The following is a 22,468-nucleotide window of genomic DNA, read 5'->3' on the forward strand; positions in this document are numbered from 1 at the left end:
AACTCCAACAGCTGGAGCACAGCATCGAGGGCCTGCGCCCTGACCTCACAGCACCTACTCCAGCTGTGATGCAGCACCAAGAACTGGCGTCCACTTCCTCCAGTGGCCAGCAACCACCGGCTAAGAGGAGGACCTTGAGATCATCCGCCTCCCCAGCCACTGGTGCAGCACCCACCACACCAGCTCCCCTTCTGGGTGCTGTAGCAAGGTTACAGCCCACAAGGTGGCCGGACTTCCACAGGGCAGCCGAGGCAGCAGGCTGCTGTGTGGAGACAGAGGAGGACCGTGGGAGCAGAGGAGTCTGAACACACTTCCCCTGCAGCATCAGCTGCAAAGGGACACAGTGGGAGGGGTAGGAGGGGAACGGGGGAGGGGAACGGGGAAAGTGATGGGACATGCTGGAGGGTGAGGGTTGGTGGGAGGGGGGTGGGGGTGGTGTTATGTAAATACTTATGTGATTGATAGAAATAAATGTCAACTTACTCTCACAGAAAACTTGTCTCGATGAGTCTTTGTCTGGCTCTGACCCCCAGCTGGTGAGCAGTGTGTGGGCGGGAGGTGGAGGGGGCTCCTGATCCTGCTCATATGGGGCCTGCTCCTCTGGTGGCTGCGGCTCCTCTGGGAGGGCCTGTCCTCTGCGCAGGGCCAAATTGTGTAACATGTAGCAGGCCACGAAGATCTTGGCCACCTTTTGGGGGCTGTACAGGAGCTCCCCTCCAGAACGGTCCAGACAGCGGAAATGGTTCTTCAGTAGGCCAAAGGTCCGCTCAATGATCCCACGGTGCTCCGATGTCTAGTGTTGTATGTGTCTTCTGACCCTGGTTGTGGGTGCACCACGGGGGTCATGAGCAAAGTCCTCTGTGGGTAGCCTCGGTCACCTTTGGGGAGAAGCAGAATGAGAAAGATGAGTGTGGATTGTTTGGAGCAGGTACCTTGTGGTGGTGGTGGGGGGGTGAGAATAGTGGATTGTGGAGTGAGCTGGAGGAAGACAGTGCTGAGGGTTGCCCAGTGGAGGAGGTATAGTTTGGGTAGATCCATGCTGCACTTACCTAGTAGCCATCCACCGGTGATCTCCCCTTGCTCAAACCTCCGGAAGATGCCCGAGTGCTGCAGTAAATAGGCATCATGGGTGGAACCAGGGTAGCTGGCACACACATCTATGATCTCCCCCTGGGCGTCACACACCACTTGCATGTTCATCGAGTGAAATGCTTTGCGGTTTCTGTAAGTGGCCTCTCGTGCCCGGGGGGGGAGGGGGGTCTCAATGCAACATGTGTGCAGTCAATCACACCTATGACTGAGGGGAAGTGAGCTACAGTGTAGAAGGCAGCCATGTTGTTCTGCAGGGCCTGGGGGGTGCTGGGGAAATTGATGTAGTGAGTAGTGTGGGTAAAGAAAGCATCCAGGAACTGGGTGAGACAGTTTGAAATAGAAGCCTGGGTTAGACCTGTGTTAACAGCTAGTACAGACTGGAAACTCCCAGTGCCCAGAACAGAGAGAGATGCAGTGAGGTGCACAGGGATGGGGTTATTCCTACGGGCATAGGCGGTCGGTGGCCCAACTGTTTGGGGAGGCTAAAGGAGGTGGGGTTAGGGGGGGCCAGGGGGGGGGGGGGGGGTGCTTACATCCATAATTGTCTGACAACACACAGAAAAAAAAATAAGTAAAAATAAAACAATCACAATTAATACCTTTTATTAAATTTAGATATTAGATATGCATCATACGTCAAAAAATAAAGTGGTTGCTCAAAGCATATACTAACCATAATCGCTCAACTGCAAAACACTATGCACAACTTTGTGCAAAAACACACTCAGAACCTTACTGTACCATAAATATTACACTGGGCAGACCTAATACACCAATATACCACCATACGGAAAATGCAGACTGTCAACAATATGAAACAAGGGATCATAATATCACAATTCTCATGTAGAGCCACAAAACACCCTTTTAGGGTGGATAGTGTTCACAATGAGCTCCTTTTATTAACGACCATATGTAGATCCTTCAAGAGGTAGTGTGTCATGATTTAGGCTCTACACCCTTTCTGATGTTTTGGTGCCACCTCAGTAAGGCCAACACACAATCTCTCCACTGCAAAACACTATACACAAACTTGTGCAAAAACACACTCATAACCTTACCAAACCATAACAGCACTAATTCCAAGGCCAGGACGAGCTACAACCTTATGCGTGGAAAGGCAGCACTATAATTACACCGGGCTCTAAAACACCAGTATAACAGCTAATTGTCCATTTCTTCAAACCAGACGTTGTCAGTGTAAAAAACGTCTGGTTTGAAGAATCGGACAATTAGCAGTTTCTGGTAATAAATCTGGAATGCTTGAATATTTTCATCTGTCTAGATTTTGAAGGATCATTCTGACCCCTGAGGCAGGCGTTAGTGCGCCGAAACGTGTCAGGTCATTTTCACATTAAAGGATGACATTTATCTCTATCCTGAAGGCCCAGTGTTGCTTCTTTTGTATGCTGTTTTACCCTCTCTTTTGTGACCTTGCATATAGGCAATATCACATCTGCATGAGGTTCTGAGGAAAATCTGCCCTTGAGCTGTATAGTTGTATTCATGGTTTACATGTGTGTGATGTCTGCATAGAGCTATGAAGAATGTATGTACTGTAATTCATGCACAGAGCTCCTTAGCTGTTTGTGCTGTATTCATATCATCATAGGGCTATGCCCAGGGCTTAAAACATAATTATAAAAACCTATACTTGCAGCCATCCAACAAAATTATATAACAGCTAGTAAAAAAGGCCCGTTTCTGTTAGAAATGAAACGGGCGCTAGCAAGGTTTTCCTTGGAGAGTATGTTTCAGAAAGAGCGTGTGTGAGAGATGGAGCGTGTGTGTCAGAGAGAGAATGTGAGAGAGAGAGACAGAGTGTATGTGTTTGTGCGAGAGAGAGAGTGTGTGTGTGAGAGACAGTGTTTGTGTTTCTGTGTGACACTGTGTGAGAGAGAGGGACAAAGACAGTGAGTGTGTGAGTGAGAGTGTATGTGACAGACAGAGAATGAGTGACTGCGTGTGTGGTGTGAGGAACCCCCTCACCCCCTCCCTCTCCCCTGCCCCCTTGCAGCCAGGCATGTGCAGTGACCCTCCTCTCCCCGTGTTCCCCCTCCAGCCACCCATGTCCAGCATCCCCCTGCAGCCACCCATGCCCATCAACCCTCCTCTCCCCCTGCTGCGTCCTTCCTGTCTCCCCTGCTCCCCCTGCAGCCACCCATGTGGTCTCAGGCCCCCCCCCCCCAGCATCTCTCCTGTCCCCCTGCAGGCACGCATGTGCAGCGTCCCTCCTCTCTCCCCTGTCCCCCCTGCAGCCAGCCATGTCCAGCGACCCTTCTGTCCCCCTGCCCCCCCTGCAGCTACCCATGTCCAGCGACCCTCCGCTCCTGTGCAGCCACCCATGTCTGAGAACGCTCCTCTCCTTTTTCCCTGTTCCCCCCCACCTGTGGCCAGCCATGTCCATCGACCCACCTGTCCCCCCTGATGACCACCAACCCTTCTGTCCCCCTGCCCGCCCTTCAGTGTCCATCCTGTATCCCCTGTCCCCCTTGCAGGCACCCACCCATGTGGTGTGTGGAGCCCCATTCCCATCTCCCTGTTCCCTGCCCCCCCTGCAGCCACCCATGTGCAGCGACCCTCCCCTCCCCCTGCTTCCTTCCAGCCACCCATGTCCAGCGAGACCCCCCCTTCCCCCCCTAGCTGGCGCAGCACCCAAAGAAAGGCCCTTGTCCCCCCCCTTCGTGCATCAACCGTGGCACATCACCAAGCCCCTCCCACCTCATCAACCCCCTCGCCACCCGCAACCGCTAATACAAACTGTGTCCGGTGGCTGCTGCTTCTGTTATTCAGCAGCAGCAGCCCGTACATAAAGAAAACAAACAAAAAAAATCCTCCTAAAACGCACCTCCGTTGAGAAGTATCTCACATTGGCTGAAGTCTCAGCATGCGCTCCTCCTCTCCCCTCTGACGTCTTGGCATTTCTCCGGGGTCTTCCGGCAGGGGCACTGACATTGATGGGAGAGGAGGAGCGGCTGCAGAGACGTCAGCCAATGTGAGATGGTTCTCCACGGAGGTGCGTTTTAGGAGGCTGCTTTTTTTGTTTGTTTGTTTTCTTTATGTACGGGCTGCTGCTGCTGTAATAGAAGCAGCAGCAGCCGCCGGACAGAGTTTGTATTAGCGGTCGCGGGTGGCGAGGCAGTCGATGTGTGGGGGGGAGAGGGGCTTGGTGAAGTGGCGGGGGAGGGGTTGGGTGATGCGGCGAGAAGGGAAGGGGGTAGGGGCTTTCTGATGCCCCGTTGCAAGGGTTGTTGTTGCGATGCGGCGGAAGGGGGCACTTAGAGGTGCACTGTCGAGGCTGTTTGTGTGTGTTTGTGTGTGCGTTTGTGCTTGTGTGTGTTTGTGTGTGCTTGTGTTTGTGTGTGTCTGTATGTTTGTGTGTGTGTGTTTGTGTGTGTGTTTGTTTGTGCTTGTGTGTGTGTTTGTGTGTGTGCGTGCTTGTGTGTGTGTATGTTTGTGTGTTTGTGTTTGTATGTGTGTGTGTGTATGTTTGTGTGTGTGTGTTTGTGTGTGTGTGTGTGTGTGCTTGTGTGTGTGTGTGTGTGTGCTTGTGTGTGTGTATGTGTGTGTGCTTGTGTGTGTGTATGCTTGTGTGTTTGTTTGTGTGTGTGTATGTTTGTGTGTTTGCTTTTGTGTGTTTGTGTGTTTGTGTGTTTGTGTGTTTGTGTGTGTGTGTTTGTTTGTATGTATGTGTGTGTTTGTATGTGTGTATGTGTTTGTTTGTGTGTGTGTATGTGTGTATGTGTGGGTGTGTGTGTTTGTATGTGTGTGTGTTTGTTTGTGCTTGTGTGTGTGTTTGTGTGTGTGTGTGTGCGTGCTTGTGTGTGTGTATGTTTGTGTTTGTATGTGTGTGTGTGTATGTTTGTGTGTGTGTGTTTGTGTGTGTGTGTGTGTGTGCTTGTGTGTGTGTATGTGTGTGCTTGTGTGTGTGTGTGTATGTTTGTGTGTGTGTATGTTTGTGTGTTTGCGTTAGTGTGTTTGTGTGTGTGTGTGTGTTTGTTTGTATGTATGTGTGTGTTTGTATGTGTGTATGTGTTTGTTTGTTTGTGTGTGTGTATGTGTGGATGTGTGTATGTGTTTATGTGTATGTTTGTGTGTGTGTTTGCATTTGTGTGTGTGTGTGTGTTTGTGTGTGTGCGTGCTTGTGTGTGTGTATGTTTGTGTTTGTATGTGTGTGTGTGTATGTTTGTGTTTGTATGTGTGTGTGTGTATGTTTGTGTGTGTGTGTTTGTGTGTGTGTGTGTGTGCTTGTGTGTGTATGTGTGTGTGCTTGTGTGTGTGTATGTTTGTGTGTGTGTATGTTTGTGTGTTTGCGTTTGTGTGTTTGTGTGTGTGTGTGTGTTTGTTTGTATGTATGTGTGTGTTTGTATGTGTTTGTTTGTGTGTGTGTGTGTGTGTATGTGTGGATGTGTGTATGTGTGGGTGTGTGTGTTTGTATGTGTGTGTGTTTGTGTGTATGTGTTTGTGTGTATGTGTTTATGTGTATGTTTGTGTGTGTGTTTGCATTTGTGTGTGTGTGTGTGTTTGTGTGTATGTGCATGTTTGTGTGTTTGCGTTTGTGTGTTTGTGTGTGTATGTGTTTGTGTGTGTTTGCGTTTGTGTGTGTGCTTGCGTTTGTGTGTGTTTGCGTTTGTGTGTTTGTGTGTGTATGTGTTTGTATTTGTTTGTGTGTATGTGTTTGTGTGTGTGTATATGTGTGTTTGCGTTTGTGTGTGTGTTTGCGTTTGTGTGTGTGTGTGTGTTTGTGTGTGTTTGCGTTTGTGTGTTTGTATGTGTGTGTGTTTGTATTTGTTTGTGTGTATGTGTTTGTGTGTGTGTATATGTGTGTTTGCGTTTGTGTGTGTTTGCGTTTGTGTGTTTGTGTGTGTTTGCGTTTGTGTGTGCTTGCGTTTGTGTGTGTGTGTTTGTGTTTGTGTGTGTTTGTGTGTTTGTATGTGTGTGTTTGCGTTTGTGTGTGTTTGTGTGTGTGTTTGTATGTGTGTGTGTTTGTGTGTATGTGTTTATGTGTATGTTTGTGTGTGTGTTTGCATTTGTGTGTGTGTGTGTTTGTGTGTATGTGCATGTTTGTGTGTTTGCGTTTGTGTGTTTGTGTGTGTATGTGTTTGTGTGTGTTTGCGTTTGTGTGTGTGCTTGCGTTTGTGTGTGTTTGCGTTTGTGTGTTTGTATGTGTGTGTGTTTGTATTTGTTTGTGTGTATGTGTTTGTGTGTGTGTATATGTGTGTTTGCGTTTGTGTGTGTGTTTGCGTTTGTGTGTGTGTGTGTGTTTGTGTGTGTTTGCGTTTGTGTGTTTGTATGTGTGTGTGTTTGTATTTGTTTGTGTGTATGTGTTTGTGTGTGTGTATATGTGTGTTTGCGTTTGTGTGTGTTTGCGTTTGTGTGTTTGTGTGTGTTTGCGTTTGTGTGTGCTTGCGTTTGTGTGTGTGTGTTTGTGTGTGTTTGTGTGTTTGTATGTGTGTGTTTGCGTTTGTGTGTGTTTGTGTGTGTGTTTGTATGTGTGTGTGTGTATGTGTTTGTGTGTGTGTGTATGTTTGCATTTGTGTGTGTGTGTGTGTGTTTGTGTGTATGTGCATGTTTGTGTGTTTGCGTTTGTGTGTTTGTGTGTGTTTGCGTTTGTGTGTGCTTGCGTTTGTGTGTGTGTGTTTGTGTGTTTGTATGTGTGTGTGTGTGTATGTGTTTGTGTGTGTGCTTGTGTGTGTGTATGTTTGTGTGTGTTTGTGTGCATGTTTGTGTGTTTGCATTTGTGTGTTTGTATGTGTGTGTTTGCGTTTGTGTGTTTGTTTGTGTGTGTGTTTTTATGTGTGTGTGTTTGTATGTATGTGTGTGTTTGTATGTGTTTGTGCTTGTGTGTGTGTGTATGTTTGTGTGTGTGTGTGTATGTTTGTGTGTATGTGCATGTTTGTGTGTTTGTGTTTGTGTGTGTGTGTTTGTGTCCCTTTGTTGCTCTCATACAATCCTTCGGAATCTCCACTTCTTATCTTTATGCTGATGACATTTTGCTGCACTTTCATATCACCTCTTCCTCCTCTTCCCTTACTCCTTTACAGATCTGTCTTGACTCAGTTGCTAGCTGGCTAAGTGATCATCAATTAGTGCTAAATACAGACAAAACAGTTGGTTCTCTGGTTCAGCTCTCTCTCTACCTTTTGTTATTTAGGTATTATTCTCGATTCCTCACTTTCTTTTTTGCCACAGACCTCCCACTTGATTAAAACTAGTTTTCTGCCAGCTACATGCAATTCATCAACTCTTTGATACTTCACAATTCCATGCACTAATTCTCTCTTTTTTACCACCCATCAATTATTGTAATGTTGTTTATGCTGGCCTAACTCGTCACACACTAAAGACAATCACAGCCATCAGATTACTCTGTTGAGTCCGTCGCTATGATCACACTTCACCTCTGCTGAAACAATATCACTGGCTCCACATTGAGCAAAAGGATCACTTATAACATTGTCACCCTCACTTTAAAGGTCTTTAGACTTGGTATCCCCGACTATCTCTTATCTCTCTTAACACTACTACTACTACTACTACTACTACTATTTAGCATTTCTATAGCGCTACAAGGCATACGCAGCGCTGCACAAACATAGAAGAAAGACAGTCCCTGCTCAAAGAGCTTACAATCTAATAGACAAAAAAAAAAAAAAATAAAGTAAGCAAATCAAATCAATTAATATGAACGGGAAGGAAGAGAGGAGGGTAGGTGGAGGCGAGTGGTTACAAGTGGTTACGAGTCAAAAGCAATGTTAAAGAGGTGGGCTTTCAGTCTAGATTTAAAGGTGGCCAAGGATGGGGCAAGACGTAGGGGCTCAGGAAGTTTATTCCAGGCGTAGGGTGCAGCGAGACAGAAGGCGCGAAGTCTGGAGTTGGCAGTAGTGGAGAAGGGAACAGATAAGAAGGATTTATCCATGGAGCGGAGTGCACGAGAAGGGGTGTAGGGAAGGACGAGTGTGGAGAGATACTGGGGAGCAGCAGAGTGAGTACATTTATAGGTTAGTAGAAGAAGTTTGAACAGGATGCAAAAACAGATAGGGAGCCAGTGAAGGGTCTTGAGGAGAGGGGTAGTATGAGTAAAGCGACCCTGGCGGAAGATGAGACGGGCAGCAGAGTTTTGAACCGACTGGAGAGGGGAGAGGTGACTAAGTGGGAGGCCAGCAAGAAGCAGATTGCAGTAGTCTAAACGAGAGGTGACAAGTGTGTGGATGAGGGTTTTGGTAGAGTGCTCGGAAAGAAGGGGCGGATTTTACGGATGTTGTAAAGAAAGAAACGACAGGTCTTGGCAATCTGCTGGATATGAGCAGAGAAGGAGAGAGAAGAGTCAAAGATGACCCCAAGGTTTCGAGCTGAGGAGACAGGGAGAATGAGAGAGCCATCAACAGAAATAGAAAACGGGGGGAGCGGGGAGGTGGGTTTGGGGGGGGAAATGAGAAGCTCGGTTTTGGTCATATTTAATTTCAGATGGCGTTGAGACATTCAGACAGCAATGTCAGACAAGCACGCTGAAACTTTGGTTTGGATGCAAGGTGAGATATCAGGGGTAGAAAGGTAGATTTGGGAGTCATCAGCATAGAGATGGTAGAAAAGGCCATGGGATGAGATTAATGAACCAAGGGAAGAAGTGTAGATAGAAAAGAGGAGGGGATCAAGAACAGAACCCTGAGGTACGCCGACAGGCAGAGGGATAGAAGTAGAAGAGGATCCACCAGAGTGAACACTAAAGGTGCGGAGGGAGAGGTAGGAAGAGAACCAGGAAAGGACAGAGCCCTGGAATCCAAGTGAGGACAGGGTATCGAGAAGTATGCTGTGATCGACAGTGTCAAAAGCAGCGGAAAGATCAAGAAGAATGAGGATGGAATATTGACCTCTGGATTTAGCCAGTAATAGGTCACTGGAGACTTTAGTAAGCGCAGTTTCGGTTGAGTGGAGAGGGCGAAAACCAGATTGTAGTGGGTCAAGAATAGCATGTGAGGAGAGAAACTCAAGGCAGCGGCGGTGAACAGCACGCTCAAGTAATTTGGAGAGAAAAGGAAGGAGGGAGATGGGTCGGTAATTAGAGGGACAAGTAGGGTCGAGTGAAGGCTTCTTAAGGAGAGGTGTGACCACAGCATGTTTAAAGGCAGCAGGGACAGTCACAGTGGAAAGTGAGAGGTTGAGAATGTGACAGATAAAAGGAATAAGAGCAGGAGAGATGGCATTAAGAAGGTGGGTGAGAATGGGATCAGAGGAACAGGTGGTACATTTTGAGGAAGAAAGGAGAAGTGTAGTTTCCTCAATAGTAACTTCAGGAAAGGAGGAAAGGGAATGAGGGGAAGGAGAGAGAGGGGAACGGACTAGTGGAGGGAGAGGTGGTGAGGTAGAGAAAGCAAGGTTTATCTTTTGAACCTTGTTGTGAAAGAATTCAGCAAGGGTCTGAGGAGATAATGAAGGCGGAGTTGGGGGGGGGGGGGAACCTTGAGGAGAGAGTTCAATGTGGTGAAGAGAAGTCGAGGATTAGAGCCAAGAGAGTTGGTCAGTTGGATACAATAATCCTGTTTGGCACGTAAAAGAGCAGATTGGAAGGAGGTCAGCATGAACTTAAAGTGTAAGAAATCAGCAAGGGCCCGAGATTTCCGCCAGAGGCGTTCGGCGGAGCGGGTACAGGAACGTAGGTAGCGGATATTAGAAGTCAGCCAAGGTTGGGGTTTTGTACGCCTTACAGGGCGGGTCATCAAAGGTGCAAGAGTGTCTAAGGCAGAGGATAGAGTATTGTTGTAAGAAGAAACAGCCTCGTTGACAGACGTGGATGGTGCCACAGTAGAGAGGAGGTTTGAAACATGGGAGGATAGAGATGAAGGGTCAATATCGTGAAGATTCCTAGATAAATTAGATGAGATAGGACGGGACTGGGAGGGAGGAGATTTAAGTGTGAAAGTTATAAGATGGTGATCAGAGGAAGGAAGATCAGAGGCAAGGAAACTAGAGGGTGAACAGTTGGAGGAGAAGATGAGATCAAGACAGTGACCATTTTGATGAGTGGGGGAGGTGGAGCATAGTTGGAGATTAAAGGAGGACGTTAAAGCGAGTAACTTGGAAATATATGAGTTGGAAGGATCATTAGCAGGAATATTAAAGTCACCAAGGATGAAAGAGGGGGAGGAAGGATCATGGAAGAAGGCAAGCCAGGCATCAAAGTCACTGAGAAAGGATGAAAGGGACTTATCAGGGGGACGATAAATGACCGCTATTCGAAGAGGCAGAGGAGAGAAAAGGCGGATAGAGTGGTCTTCAAAGGAGGAAAAACAGTGAGATTGAGGTGGAAGAAGGGGTTGAATTCTGGAGGAGGGAGAGAGAAGTAGTCCAACACCGCCCCCACGGCCAGCAGGGCGAGGAGTATGTGAAAATAGATAACCGCCATGGCACAGGGCTGCGACTGAAGCAGAGTCATCAGGGCAGAGCCAGGTTTCTGTTATGGCGAGCAGATGGAGGTGACACGAGATAAAGAGGTCCTGGATATAGGCGAGTTTGTTACAGATAGAGCGGGCATTCCATAGGGCGCAAGAGAAGGGCAGAGAAGAGGAGGGGAGTAGAGAAATAGAGATGAGGTTAGAGAGGTCGCGGTGAGATCTGTAGAGTTGGGATAATAGTTGGTGAGGGGGGCCAGGATTGGGATTGATGTCACCGGCTGAGAGTAAGAGAAGGAGTAAAAGAGAGCGGAGGAGAGTAGGAAAGGTGTGGCCACGAAGGCGTCGAAGGCGAGAGGTATTTAGGTGGAATGGGGAAGGCAAAATGGACGGAAGAAAGAGGCGGAGATTAAAAGCCAAGAGGGAGGAAGAGGGTAGGAGAGAAGGTGAGGTGATGAAGTCGATGGATGGGCAGTGAGTTCCTGTAGCGGAGAGAGGTAGGGGGTGAGGGAAAAGATTAGGAAGGGACAGGGCTAGGAAGAGAATGTGAATAGGGGCTATAAATGACTGAGGTACTTTACCAACTGGGAAGAAGATTAGATGTTGGAGTGTTGGAGTGCTTGCTCCAGTCCGCCTGATACAGCTTCTTCCTGCCTGCTCCAGTCTGCCTGATCCTGCGTCTTCCTGCCTGCTCCAGTCCGCCTGATGCAGTTTCCTCCTGCCTGCTCCAGTCCGCCTGATGCAGCTTCCCCCTGCCTGCTCCAGTCCGCCTGGTTCAGCTTCTTCCTGCCTGCTCCAACCCGCCTGATCCAGCTTCTTCCTGCCTCCAGTCTGCCTGATCCTGCGTTTTCCTGCCTGCTCCAGTCCGCCTGATGCAGCTTCCTCCTGCCTGCTCCAGTCCGCCTGATGCAGCTTCCCCCTGCCTGCTCCAGTCCGCCTGCTCCAGCTTCCTGACTGCCTACTCCAGTTCGCCTGATCCAGCTTCTTCCTGTCTGCTCCAGTCCGCCTGATCCAGCTTCCTGCTTGCTCGTTCCAGTTCACCTGATCCAGCTGTTCCAGTCCGCCCGATCCTGCTCTCCCTGCTTGCTCCAGTCCATCTGCCTGATCCAGCTGTTCCAGTCCGCCCGATCCTGCTCTCCCTACTTGCTCCAGTCCATCTGCCTCAACCTGTTCCAGTCTACTTGATCCAGCGTGTTACAGCCTGCCTGCTCCAACTACTCCCTTACTCCAGGCCCTCTCCTCCAGCCAGCTTACTCCAGTCTGCCTGATACAACCTGTTCCAGTCCGTCTGCTTCAGCTTGTCCCAGCCTGTTCCAGTCTGTCTGCATCAGCTTGTCCTAGTCCGCCAGCTCCTGCTTCAAACCACTCCAGCCTGCCACTCAACCTGACCACTAGCCAATCATTGACTCACCATCAATCACCTGACTACTAGCCAATCATTGACTTACCACCAATCACCTGACTGTCTACCACCCACCCTGAAACCCGCCTGCCTCCCAGCCCATCCTCCTACCAGCTCATCACTCTCCTGCCCGACTGCTTACCATCACCTGCCTGTCTCCCAGCCCACCTACCTTCCCTTTGAACACCTCAGTCACTACCCATGGCCCCCATTCACATCCTATTCCTTGCCCTGTCCCTCCCTAATCTTTTCCCCCTCTCATCGCTGTCTTCCACACGATCTCACTACCCATCCCTGTCCTCTTCCGCCCTCCCCTACCTACCCCTATCCCCCACCACCTCTCCATCCCTACTGTCTTCCTCCTCCTTCCTAGCTCTCAACCTTCAACACCTCCTTCCTGCCATGAACCCTTCCCCTTTCCTCCTAAGTGCATCCCGTCTTCGTCGCCTTCGTCGCCCTTCCTCACCCACCCTTCTGCGCACTCTCTTGCTCCTTCTCCTGCTATCCACGGGTGACATCAATCCCAACCCAGGTCCCCACACCTGTCCTCGTCCTCATCTCATCTATGCAAACGATCCCGCGATATCTCCAATCTCATCCCTATTCCCCTCCTCCCCTCCTCCTCCCTCCCCTTCTCATGTGCCCTGTGGAACGCCCACTCAATCTGCAACAAACTTCCCTTCACCCACGATCTCTTCATCTCCCATTCCCTTCATCTGCTCGCCCTAACTGAAACCTGGCTCACCCCGGACAACTCTGCCTCAATCGCAGCCCTATGCCACGGAGGATATCTTTTCTCCCATTCGCCCCGCCCAGTCGGCCGCGGTGGCGGCGTCGGACTACTACTTTCGCCCGCCTGCAGCTTCCAACCTCTCCACCTACCTCAGTCTCACAGCTTCTCATCCTTTGAAGTTCACTCCATCCGTCTATTCCACCCACTGCCACTCAGAGTTGCAGTCATTTACCGCCCCCCTGATAAATCCCTCCCATCCTTCCTTACCGACTTCGATGCCTGGCTCTCCGTCTTTCTTGAGCCCTCATCCCCATCCCTCATTCTCGGTGACTTCAACATCCACACTGATAACCCTTCCGATTCATATGTTGCTCAGTTCCTCACTCTTACCTCCTCCTTCAACCTCCAACTGAGCCCCACCACCCCTACTCACAAATCTGGCCACTGTCTTGATCTCGTCCTCTCTTCTACTTGCTCACCCTCCACTTTCTGCGTCTCATCTCTTCCTCTCTCCGACCACCACCTTATCACATTCACACTTCAGCACCCTCCCCCTCACTCTCGCCCAACACTAACTACTACGTCCAGAAATCTCCAGGCTGTTGACCCCTCCACCTTATCCTCTACTATCTCTGATCTCCTCCCTTCCATCTTGTCCTCCACATCCGTTGACAAAGCTGTCTCCACTTACAATGCCACTCTTTCCTCTGCTCTAGACACCCTTGCACCGTCCACCTCCCGGCCCATAAGACGTACCAATCCCCAGCCCTGGCTGACCCCGTGCACCCGATACCTTCGCTCCTGCGCCCGTTCGGCTGAACGCCTCTGGAGGAAATCTCGCACCCTTACTGACTTCATTCACTTCAAATTCATGCTATCCTCCTTCCAATCCTCCCTATTCCTCGCTAAGCAGGACTATTATATCCAATTGACCAATTCCCTTAGCTCTAACCCTCGTCGTCTATTCGTCACCCTCAACTCCCTCCTCAAAGTGCCCTCTGCTCCCACCCCCCCTTCACTCTCTCCTCAATCTCTGGCCCACTACTTCCGGGACAAGGTCCAGAAGATCAACCTCGAATTCACCACTACTCCCTCTCCTCCTCTTCAGCCTACATCTCACTCTCTCATCCAACCTACCCAGGCCTCCTTCTCCTCCTTTCCTGCTATCACCGAAGAGGAAATCGCCCATCTCCTCTCCTCCTCGAAAGCCACCACTTGTTCCTCTGACCCCATCCCCACTAACCTACTCAACACCATCACTTCTACCATCACCCCCACCATCTGTCATATACTTAACCTCTCTCTCTCCACTGCATCTGTCCCGGACACCTTCAAGCATGCTGTGGTCACTCCACTCCTCAAAAAACCATCACTTGACCCTACCTGTCCCTCCAACTACCGACCCATTTCCCTCCTACCCTTCCTCTCCAAGATACTTGAACGCGCCGTTCACAGCCGCTGTATTGATTTTCTCTCCTCTCATGCCATCCTCGACCCACTCCAATCCGGCTTTCGCCCCCTACACTCAACAGAAACGGCACTATCTAAAGTCTGTAATGACCTATTCCTCGCCAAATCCAAAGGTCACTACTCCATCCTCATCCTCCTCGACCTCTCCGCCGCTTTTGACACTGTCAATCACAACCTACTTCTTGACACACTGTCCTCCCTTGGGTTCCAGGGCTCTGTCCTCTCCTGGTTCTCCTCTTATCTCTCCCATCGTACCTTCAGAGTACACTCTCATGGTTCGTCCTCCTCCCCTATCCCGCTCTCTGTTGGAGTTCCTCAGGGATCTGTCCTTGGGCCCCTTCTTTTTTCAATCTACACCTCTTCCTTAGGCTCCCTGATTTCTTCTCATGGTTTCCACTATCATCTTTATGCCGACGACACCCAGCTTTATCTCTCCACACCAGAAATCACTGCGGATACCCAGGCCAAAGTCTCGGCCTGCTTATCCGACATTGCTGCCTGGATGTCCAACCGCCACCTGAAACTGAATATGTCTAAGACTGAACTTATTGTCTTCCCACCCAAACCCACTTCCCCTCTCCCTTCACTCTCTATCTCAGTTGAGAACACCCTCATCGTCCCCGTCTCATCTGCCCGCAACCTCGGTGTCATCTTCGACTCCTCCCTCTCCTTTTCTGCGCACATCCATCAGATAGCCAAGACCTGTCGCTTCTTCCTCTATAACATCAGCAAAATTCGCCCTTTCCTCTCCGAGCACACCACCCGAACTATCATCCACTCTCTCATTACCTCTCGCCTTGACTACTGCAACCTACTCCTGACCGGCCTCCCACGTAGCCATCTACTCCCCCTTCAGTCCATCCAGAACTCTGCCGCACGTCTTATCTTCCGCCTTAACCGATATACTCATATCACCCCTCTCCTCAAGTCACTTTACTGGCTCCCAATCAGATACCGCATACAGTTCAAGCTTCTCTTACTCACCTACAAATGCACTCGATCTACGGCCCCTCCGTACCTCTCTACCCTCATCTCCCCTTACGTCCCTACCCGTAACCTCCGCTCTCAAGACAAATCCCTCCTTTCAGTACCCTTCTCCACCACCTCCAACTCCAGGCTCCATCCCTTCTATCTCGCCTCACCCCATGTCTGGAACACACTCCCTGAGCCCATACGCCGTGCGCCCTCCCTACCCATCTTCAAATCAATGCTCAAAGCCCACCTCTTCAATGTCGCCTTCGGCTCCTAATCACTAAACCACTTCTCAGGAAACTTATCTACCCCAACTTGACATTTCGTCCATTAGATTGTAAGCTCTTCCGAGCAGGGACCGTCCTTAATTGTTAATTTGTACAGCGCTGCGTAACCCTAGTAGCGCTCTAGAAATGTTAAGTAGTAGTAGTATGTAAAGAGAAAAATGCCCCACCTAGAGCGGAGGCCCTGAGTGGATCGGAGTGGACCTGGGTCTCACCCCGGAGAAGGCTGTAAGGATATGCAGATGAGCTGCAAGTCCTCCACAGCACCTGAAAGGCAGCCGGTGGTAGAGCTGGGCACCTCTCAGCTGAGGAAAGGCTTACCAGGGGTTAGGCTGAAGCCAGCATTCCTCCCCCTGAGGGTCGCCTACTTTCCTATACATTAATGGAGTTCTTTTCTTGTTTCCTATTTTTGTTAGCCTGTACACCGCTCTGTTCTGCCTGTCAGCTAGAGCAGTATAGAAAATTATTGCACAAAATAAATAAAATATAAACAGTTGTCTGAAAGTAATGTGACTCACACAAAGGGCATCATTATTAACCTTTAGCCTCCTGAAAACTCCTTAATAACTTTAGCACAATGAAGGAGTTTGGGAGGAAGGGGTATCTGGCACCACTGGGTGTCATTTCAGCTCCAGTCAAGCTCTCAGAAAAGTAAAAGGAGCTAAATTCCTACAGATGGAACCCCTGACTCAAGTAACATCCAGCTGGTATCTGGGTCAGAAGCTGGCTGAGAAGCACCAAAGATTTGCTGCATGGTCCATAAACCATCCTCTTGGAGACAGAGAAAAACACTGAACATGACACACTTTAGGGGCGAATTACAAAGACAAGTTTCTTTTTTCAGTCTCCATCCGCTGTTTGACAGACATATCCATTCATCTGGACTAGTCTGGTATGGATAATAAGGAAAACATTTTGTTTAAAGTCCAGAAACCATTCCGGTTCCACACAGGCGACTGATAAATAAATTGTGTGCCCTCTGTATGAGACCTAGAGTAACTGATTGGGTTAAAAATTGGTTGAATGGTAGGAAACAGAGGGTAGTGGTAAATGGAGCTTGCTCTGAAGAAAAGGATACCGTCAGTGGAGTACCGCAGGGATCGGTCCTAGGGCCGGCTCTTTTTGAGCGATATTGCGGAAGGGCTGTCTGGTAAGGTTTGTCTCTTTGCAGATGATACTAAACTCTGCAACAGGGTGGACACCCTGGAGGGTGTGAATGACATGAGGAAGGACCTAGCGAAGCTAGAGGAATGGACCGGTATTTGGCAACTAATCCCAAAAAATGCAGGGTCATGCACTTGGGTCACAAAAATCCGAGGGAACGGTACAGTATAGGGGTGAAGTGCTTCAGTGTGCGAAGGAAGAGTGACCTTAAAGCTTTCAAACAGGTAGAAAAAGCGACAGCCAAAACCAGAAGGATGCTTGGGTGCATAAAGAGAGGCGTGACCAGCAGGAAAAAGGAGGTGATAGTGCCGTTGTATAACTCTCTGGTGGGCCCCATTTGGAGTACTGCGTGCAGTTCTGGAGACCGCACCTACAGAAAGATATAAACAGGATGGAGTTGGTCCAGAGGGCAGTTACGAAATTAGTAAGCGGTCTTGAATGCAAAAATTATAGGGACAGGCTTATGAACCTCAACATGTATACGCTGGAAGAGAGTAGGGAGAGAGGAGACATGATAGAAACATTTAAACATCTCAAGGGCATTTATGTACAGGAAGAGAGCCTTTTCCAAATGAAGGAGAGCTCTGGAATGAGGGAATAGGCTTAGGAGTAACCTAAGGAAGTATTATTTCAAAGAAAGGGTGGTGGAGGCGTGAAATGGCCTCCCGGTGGTGGAGTCAAGAACTGTTCCAGAATTTTAAAAGGCATGGGATAAGCAAGTGGGATCACTTAGGAACAGATAGAATTGGGGGTTACAGAGGATGGGCAGACTGGATGGGTCATATGGCCTTTATCTGCCATCATGTTTCTATTCTGTGTGACATACATGTAATAATAGGGGAAACTGTGGGACTTTTGTGAAGAATCCTTACCTGCTAATTTTCATTCCTTGAGTCCTACATGACTAGTTTGCACTGTTGAGGCTGTTATGTCTATTGACCCTATATGATATTTGTTTTACAGTAATTGATGTTTTATATTTTAATATGAGCCTCTTTATTGGCTTTGCATATTGGCCAAGTTTCCCATCAGAGCCCCCTCATTTTAGGGACAGGCTAGAGACAGAGAGATACAGCTTACAGAAACTGGCTGTATAGTTATCATTCGCAGCCTGATTATAAAGCTGGAACTACATTTTAACTACAGAAAAACCATAATCAACAAACTCTGTAGCTTGGAACACCTTACAACTTCAGCAGATGTGAATTACAAGGAGAGAGATTATTTTTAGCCAAATAACATTTCAAGAATGGCAATATGCTTGAATCAGTATTTGAGGCTGGATATCCTAGTGACATAAGTAATGCCACACTGGGAAAAGACCAAGGGTCCATCGAGCCCAGCATCCTGTCCACGACAGCGGACAATCCAGGCCAAGGGCACCTGGCAAGCTTCCCAAACATACAAACATTCTATACATGTTATTCCTGTAATTGTGGATTTTTCCCAAGTCCATTTAGTAGCGGTTTATGGACTTGTCCTTTAGGAAACCGTCTAACCCCCTTTTAAACTCTGCCAAGCTAACCGCCTTCACCACGTTCTCCGGTAACAAATTCCAGAGTTTAATTATGCATTGGGTGAAGAAAAAGTTTCTCCGATTTGTTTTAAATTTACTACACTGTAGTTTCATCGCATGCCCCCCAGTCCTAGAATTTTTGGAAAGCGTGAACAGACGCTTCACATCCACCTGTTCTACTCATTATTTTATATACCTCTATCATGTCTCCCCTCAGCCATCTCTTCTCCAAGCTGAAAAGCCCTAGCCTCCTTAGTCTTTCTTCATAGGGAAGTTGTCCCATCCCCGCTATCATTTTAGTCGCCCTTCGCTGTACCTTTTCTAATTCCACTATATCTTTCTTGAGATGCGGCGACCAGAACTGAACACAATACTCAAGGTGCGGTCGCACCATGGAGCGATATAACGGCATTATAACATCCTCACATATGAGGATGTGTTAACACCCAACACTAAATATTTTACAACAGTGTGTGTGTGTGTGTATCAGACAATGTGGAATTCCAAGAGCACATATATGTTTATATCTGACATAAGCCATACTAATGTCAATAACATTGCAGATTCCAGCAGGATGTGTTGGCATCACACATGTTATCTCTTGTCCCTAATATAACTCAAAGTGGCATACCTGGGTATGGTAATATTCGTCAACAAAATTCTGTATGTCTGTGTTTTACTCACTCTCTTCTTTCCAATACTATTGAGGAATCTTCCACTTTTACTTCTGGATTTGTGTATACAAGGCTTCCACCAAAACTTGCATCCTGAAGAGTATTAAAAAGTGTGTCACAACTGTTCCAGTATAGGGTCTTTAATTATATCCTAATTATCTGTACAATTCCTTAAAAAGTCCATAAGATAGAAACCTGACAAAGCATAAATCATCCTACTTTTGTGTAGACCAGGGTTTCACAACCCAGTTAGTCTGGTTTTCAAGATATCCACAATGAATATATATGAGATATATTTGCAAACAATGGAGAGACAGTGCATACAAATATTTCTCATGCATATTTACTGAGGATATCTTGAAAAACAGACTGGCTTGAGGTGCCCTGTGAACTGGGTTGAGAAACCCTGGTCTACAATGTGCTTTGATTAAAAAGACAAAAACAACCCACCCCCCCAAAACACAATACTCTTTATAGCTATCTCTAGAAATGCAGAAATTTATGCCACACACATTTATGTCAATTCATTCTCAACATAAACCACAGGTTTATACAATGATCATGGAAATCAGTTATACCTATTTTTTTTTGTTACATTTGTACCCCGCGCTTTCCCACTCATGGCAGGTTCAATGTGGCTTACATGGGGCAATGGAGGGTTAAGTGACTTGCCCAGAGTCACAAGGAGCTGCCTGTGCCTGAAGTGGGAATCTAACTCAGTTCATCAGTTCCCCAGGACCAAAGTCCACCACCCTAACCACTAGGCCACTCCTATTTACTTGCTAAGGGCTAGATTTATTAGAAAGTACTACAGGTCTGGCTACGCCACTGCTATGGGACACACGTCATCTCCTCGAAGCTCGAACGAGGCAGGGCGGCAAATCAATTCCCGATCCTAGCAGGGAGGATGGTGGATGGGCAGTGCACAGTCTATGCACAGCACTGGGTTCCCGCTGGCACCTAGCAATGTCTGGAGCCGATTGGCGCTTCCTGGTGGTGGCCGGCACCAGAGCAGCAGCTCACATCGATGACGAGCGGAGCAGCCAGGGCTTCTTCGAAGACAACGACTTTGTCTTCATGGTGCAGATGCTGGAGCAGACGGTGGATGGAAGATGGAGCAGAGAGAGGGGAAGAGAGGGAGGCGGGCAGACTCTGGATGGAAGGGAGAGAAAGGACATATGGTGGATAGAAGGGGGGAGAGAGAGGATATATCCTGGATGGAAGGGAGAAAGAGGGAGAGCAGACCCTGGATGGATGGATGGATGGATGGATGGATGGATGGATGGGAGAGAAAGGGCCCATGGTAGATGGAAGGGGCAGAGAGAGAAAGGGCGCATTCTGGTTGGAAGGTATAGGAAGGGCAGATGGAAGGGGCAGAAACAGAGAGAGGACAGATCCTGGAGGGAAGGGAGAGGGTGGGATGGCAGACCATGGATGGATGAGAGAGAGACAGGGCAGATAGTGGATGGATTGGGCAGAGAGAGAAAGGGTAGACCCTGGATGGAAGATAGAGAAATGGCAGAGGATGGAATGGCAGAGACAAAGAGGGCAGATCCAGGATGGAAGCAAGAGAGAAGGCATACAATGGTTGGAAGGGGGGGAGGACATACAGGAGCATACGGTAGATGGAATGGGCAGAGATAGAGAGAACAGACAGTGGATGGAAGGAAAAGAGGCGGCAGATAGTGGTTGGAAGGGGCAGACACTGGATGGAAGGGAAAGAGGGCAGATGCTGGATGGAGGAGCAGAAAGAGAGAAGTCAGTCACTGGATTGCAGGGGCAGGGAGGGAGAGAGAGAAGGCAGACACTGGATGGAAGGGGCAGATGGTGGATGGAAGGGGGAGAGTGAAGAGAAGATGAGGAAAGCAGAAACCAGTGACAGCAAAGGTAAATAAAAGATTTTTTATTTTTTTCTGCTCTAAGTTAAAGTACTATTGTAGCAGTGTTAATACATGTTTATAAATAGAAAATGGAAATAAGGTAATTTTTTATTGGACTAATTTTAATACATTTTGACTAACGTTCAGAGACCAAAAACCCCTTCCTCAGGTCAGGACAGGATACTGTAATAGCAATATACTGTATTGACCTGAGGAAGGAGGTTTTGGCCTCTGAATGCTAAATGTATTAGTCCAATAAAATGGTATTGTCTTGTTTTCCGTATTTGTTTTATTTCTATTTGTTAATTTGTAAAGTGGGGATTGGTATTTGCTAGTTTTTTCAAATTTACATCTGCTATCTTTATATTTTGCACAGTACTAGGGGACATACATCACTATCACTGTTTCTGTGGTGTTGCATTGTATGCAGACTCTGCCTTCTTGTGGTTCAGTTTAATTTTTGTCTAAATATTTATATTGTTTATATTTTAAATTTGCTATACTGCTAATGCTCACTAGCAGGTCTTTGCGTTCACAATGATTAAAACCAGTTTGTGGTTACTTATTCTATAGTGGATTAGGGTGTATCTGTGTCTGTGAAAAAGACATGGTTTTCTGTTGGCATTGACTATACAGGATCGATGATCTGTACTATTCTTGCTGGTTTAGTTTTACAATAGATGTTTGATATTCTGCTGCTCACTGCAATGTTTAAGATGCTGCCTTTTCCTAGGTACACTCTTGTGTGACTCGTAGAAGTTACTGCTTAAGATATAGTAGAATTGCAATGTAGGTCCTGAATGACATTTGTTGTGTTTTGTATTTTCAGTATGTATAATACTGGATTTTGGAGGGGGTGTTAAAAAATGATTGGCCCCGGGTGTCAAATACCCCAGGTACGCCACTGGGAATATGTGACGGGGCGAAATGAGGATTCGCAAGGGACATGGTGTGGGTGGGGCAGGGGGCGTGGTGTGGGCGGGCAGGGGCGGGACAGGGGGCGTGACATGTGTCCTCTTTTTCAGAGGACAAAATATGGTAACCCTAACTCTGTGTATGTAAAAGGATTGTCTTTGAGATCAGCACGTCCAACATGGCTTACATAGTGCAGGAGCTGGCTAGCCTGAGGCGGGGAATGGGGAAAGGTGTGGTGAGCCCTGGGCTATACCCCATCGGGGTGTGAGATGCATGAGATGTGTATAATTATACTACAGCAAGAGGCCCTCACTGGATGCCCACCGGAAGGGTGGAAGGCCAGATTTTAGGACTCAGGCTGTAAAAATACCAGCTAGGTTTGAAGATCTATGACTGGCTGAGCAAGGACTTGCTTTTCCTGCAAGTTAATATGTGTTCTACCCTAAGATCTATCCACTGGAATAGTGGTGGGTCAATTTACATACCTTAAACAGCTTAAACTGTTAAAAGGCACTGACTAGGCCTCATTAGAATTTGGTGTGACATTCAAAAGCAGTGCAAAAGCCAAGATCAAGGAATTGATGGCTAAAATCCTAACCCAGATCACAAAATAATATGAAATTAATATATCCAAATTTAGATATCTTCATAAAAAAGTTGTTTGTTCATGTTTTGATGTTTGGATGTCCGTATCTAGGGAGATGTTCATGTTTTGATGTTTGGATGTCCGTATCTAAGGAAGTGTTTACAAAAAGGGGAAGTTGCACAACAAGTTGCAATACTAAAACGGAAGAGCACCTGGCCGGAGGGCATGACTCATGGATGAAGCAATATTAGAGCTCTCCATAGACTTGTATAGTGACCAAATTGTATAAAAGCAGGGTGCATGCAAGCCCTAGAGAGAACTTTTCTTCAACGCCTCGAAAGCAGCAGAGCTCCGGTCAGCTGAATCCAGAATTTGTCTGATGAATGTACCT

General features: G+C 47.8%; 1 protein-coding gene across 1 annotated transcript in view; it reads right to left on the bottom strand.

The window, feature by feature from the left end:
• ZDHHC1 (zinc finger DHHC-type containing 1) overlaps positions 1 to 22,468 on the bottom strand; it is a 433,998-nt gene that overhangs the window by 121,777 nt on the left and 289,753 nt on the right. Inside the window, exon 8 of the mRNA XM_030203691.1 lies at positions 18,707 to 18,789. Coding sequence (XP_030059551.1) covers positions 18,707 to 18,789 — 83 coding nt within the window. The remainder of the gene's footprint in view (positions 1 to 18,706; positions 18,790 to 22,468) is intronic.

Source organism: Microcaecilia unicolor, chromosome 5 (assembly GCF_901765095.1).
Source record: "Microcaecilia unicolor chromosome 5, aMicUni1.1, whole genome shotgun sequence".
NCBI lineage: Eukaryota > Metazoa > Chordata > Amphibia > Gymnophiona > Siphonopidae > Microcaecilia > Microcaecilia unicolor.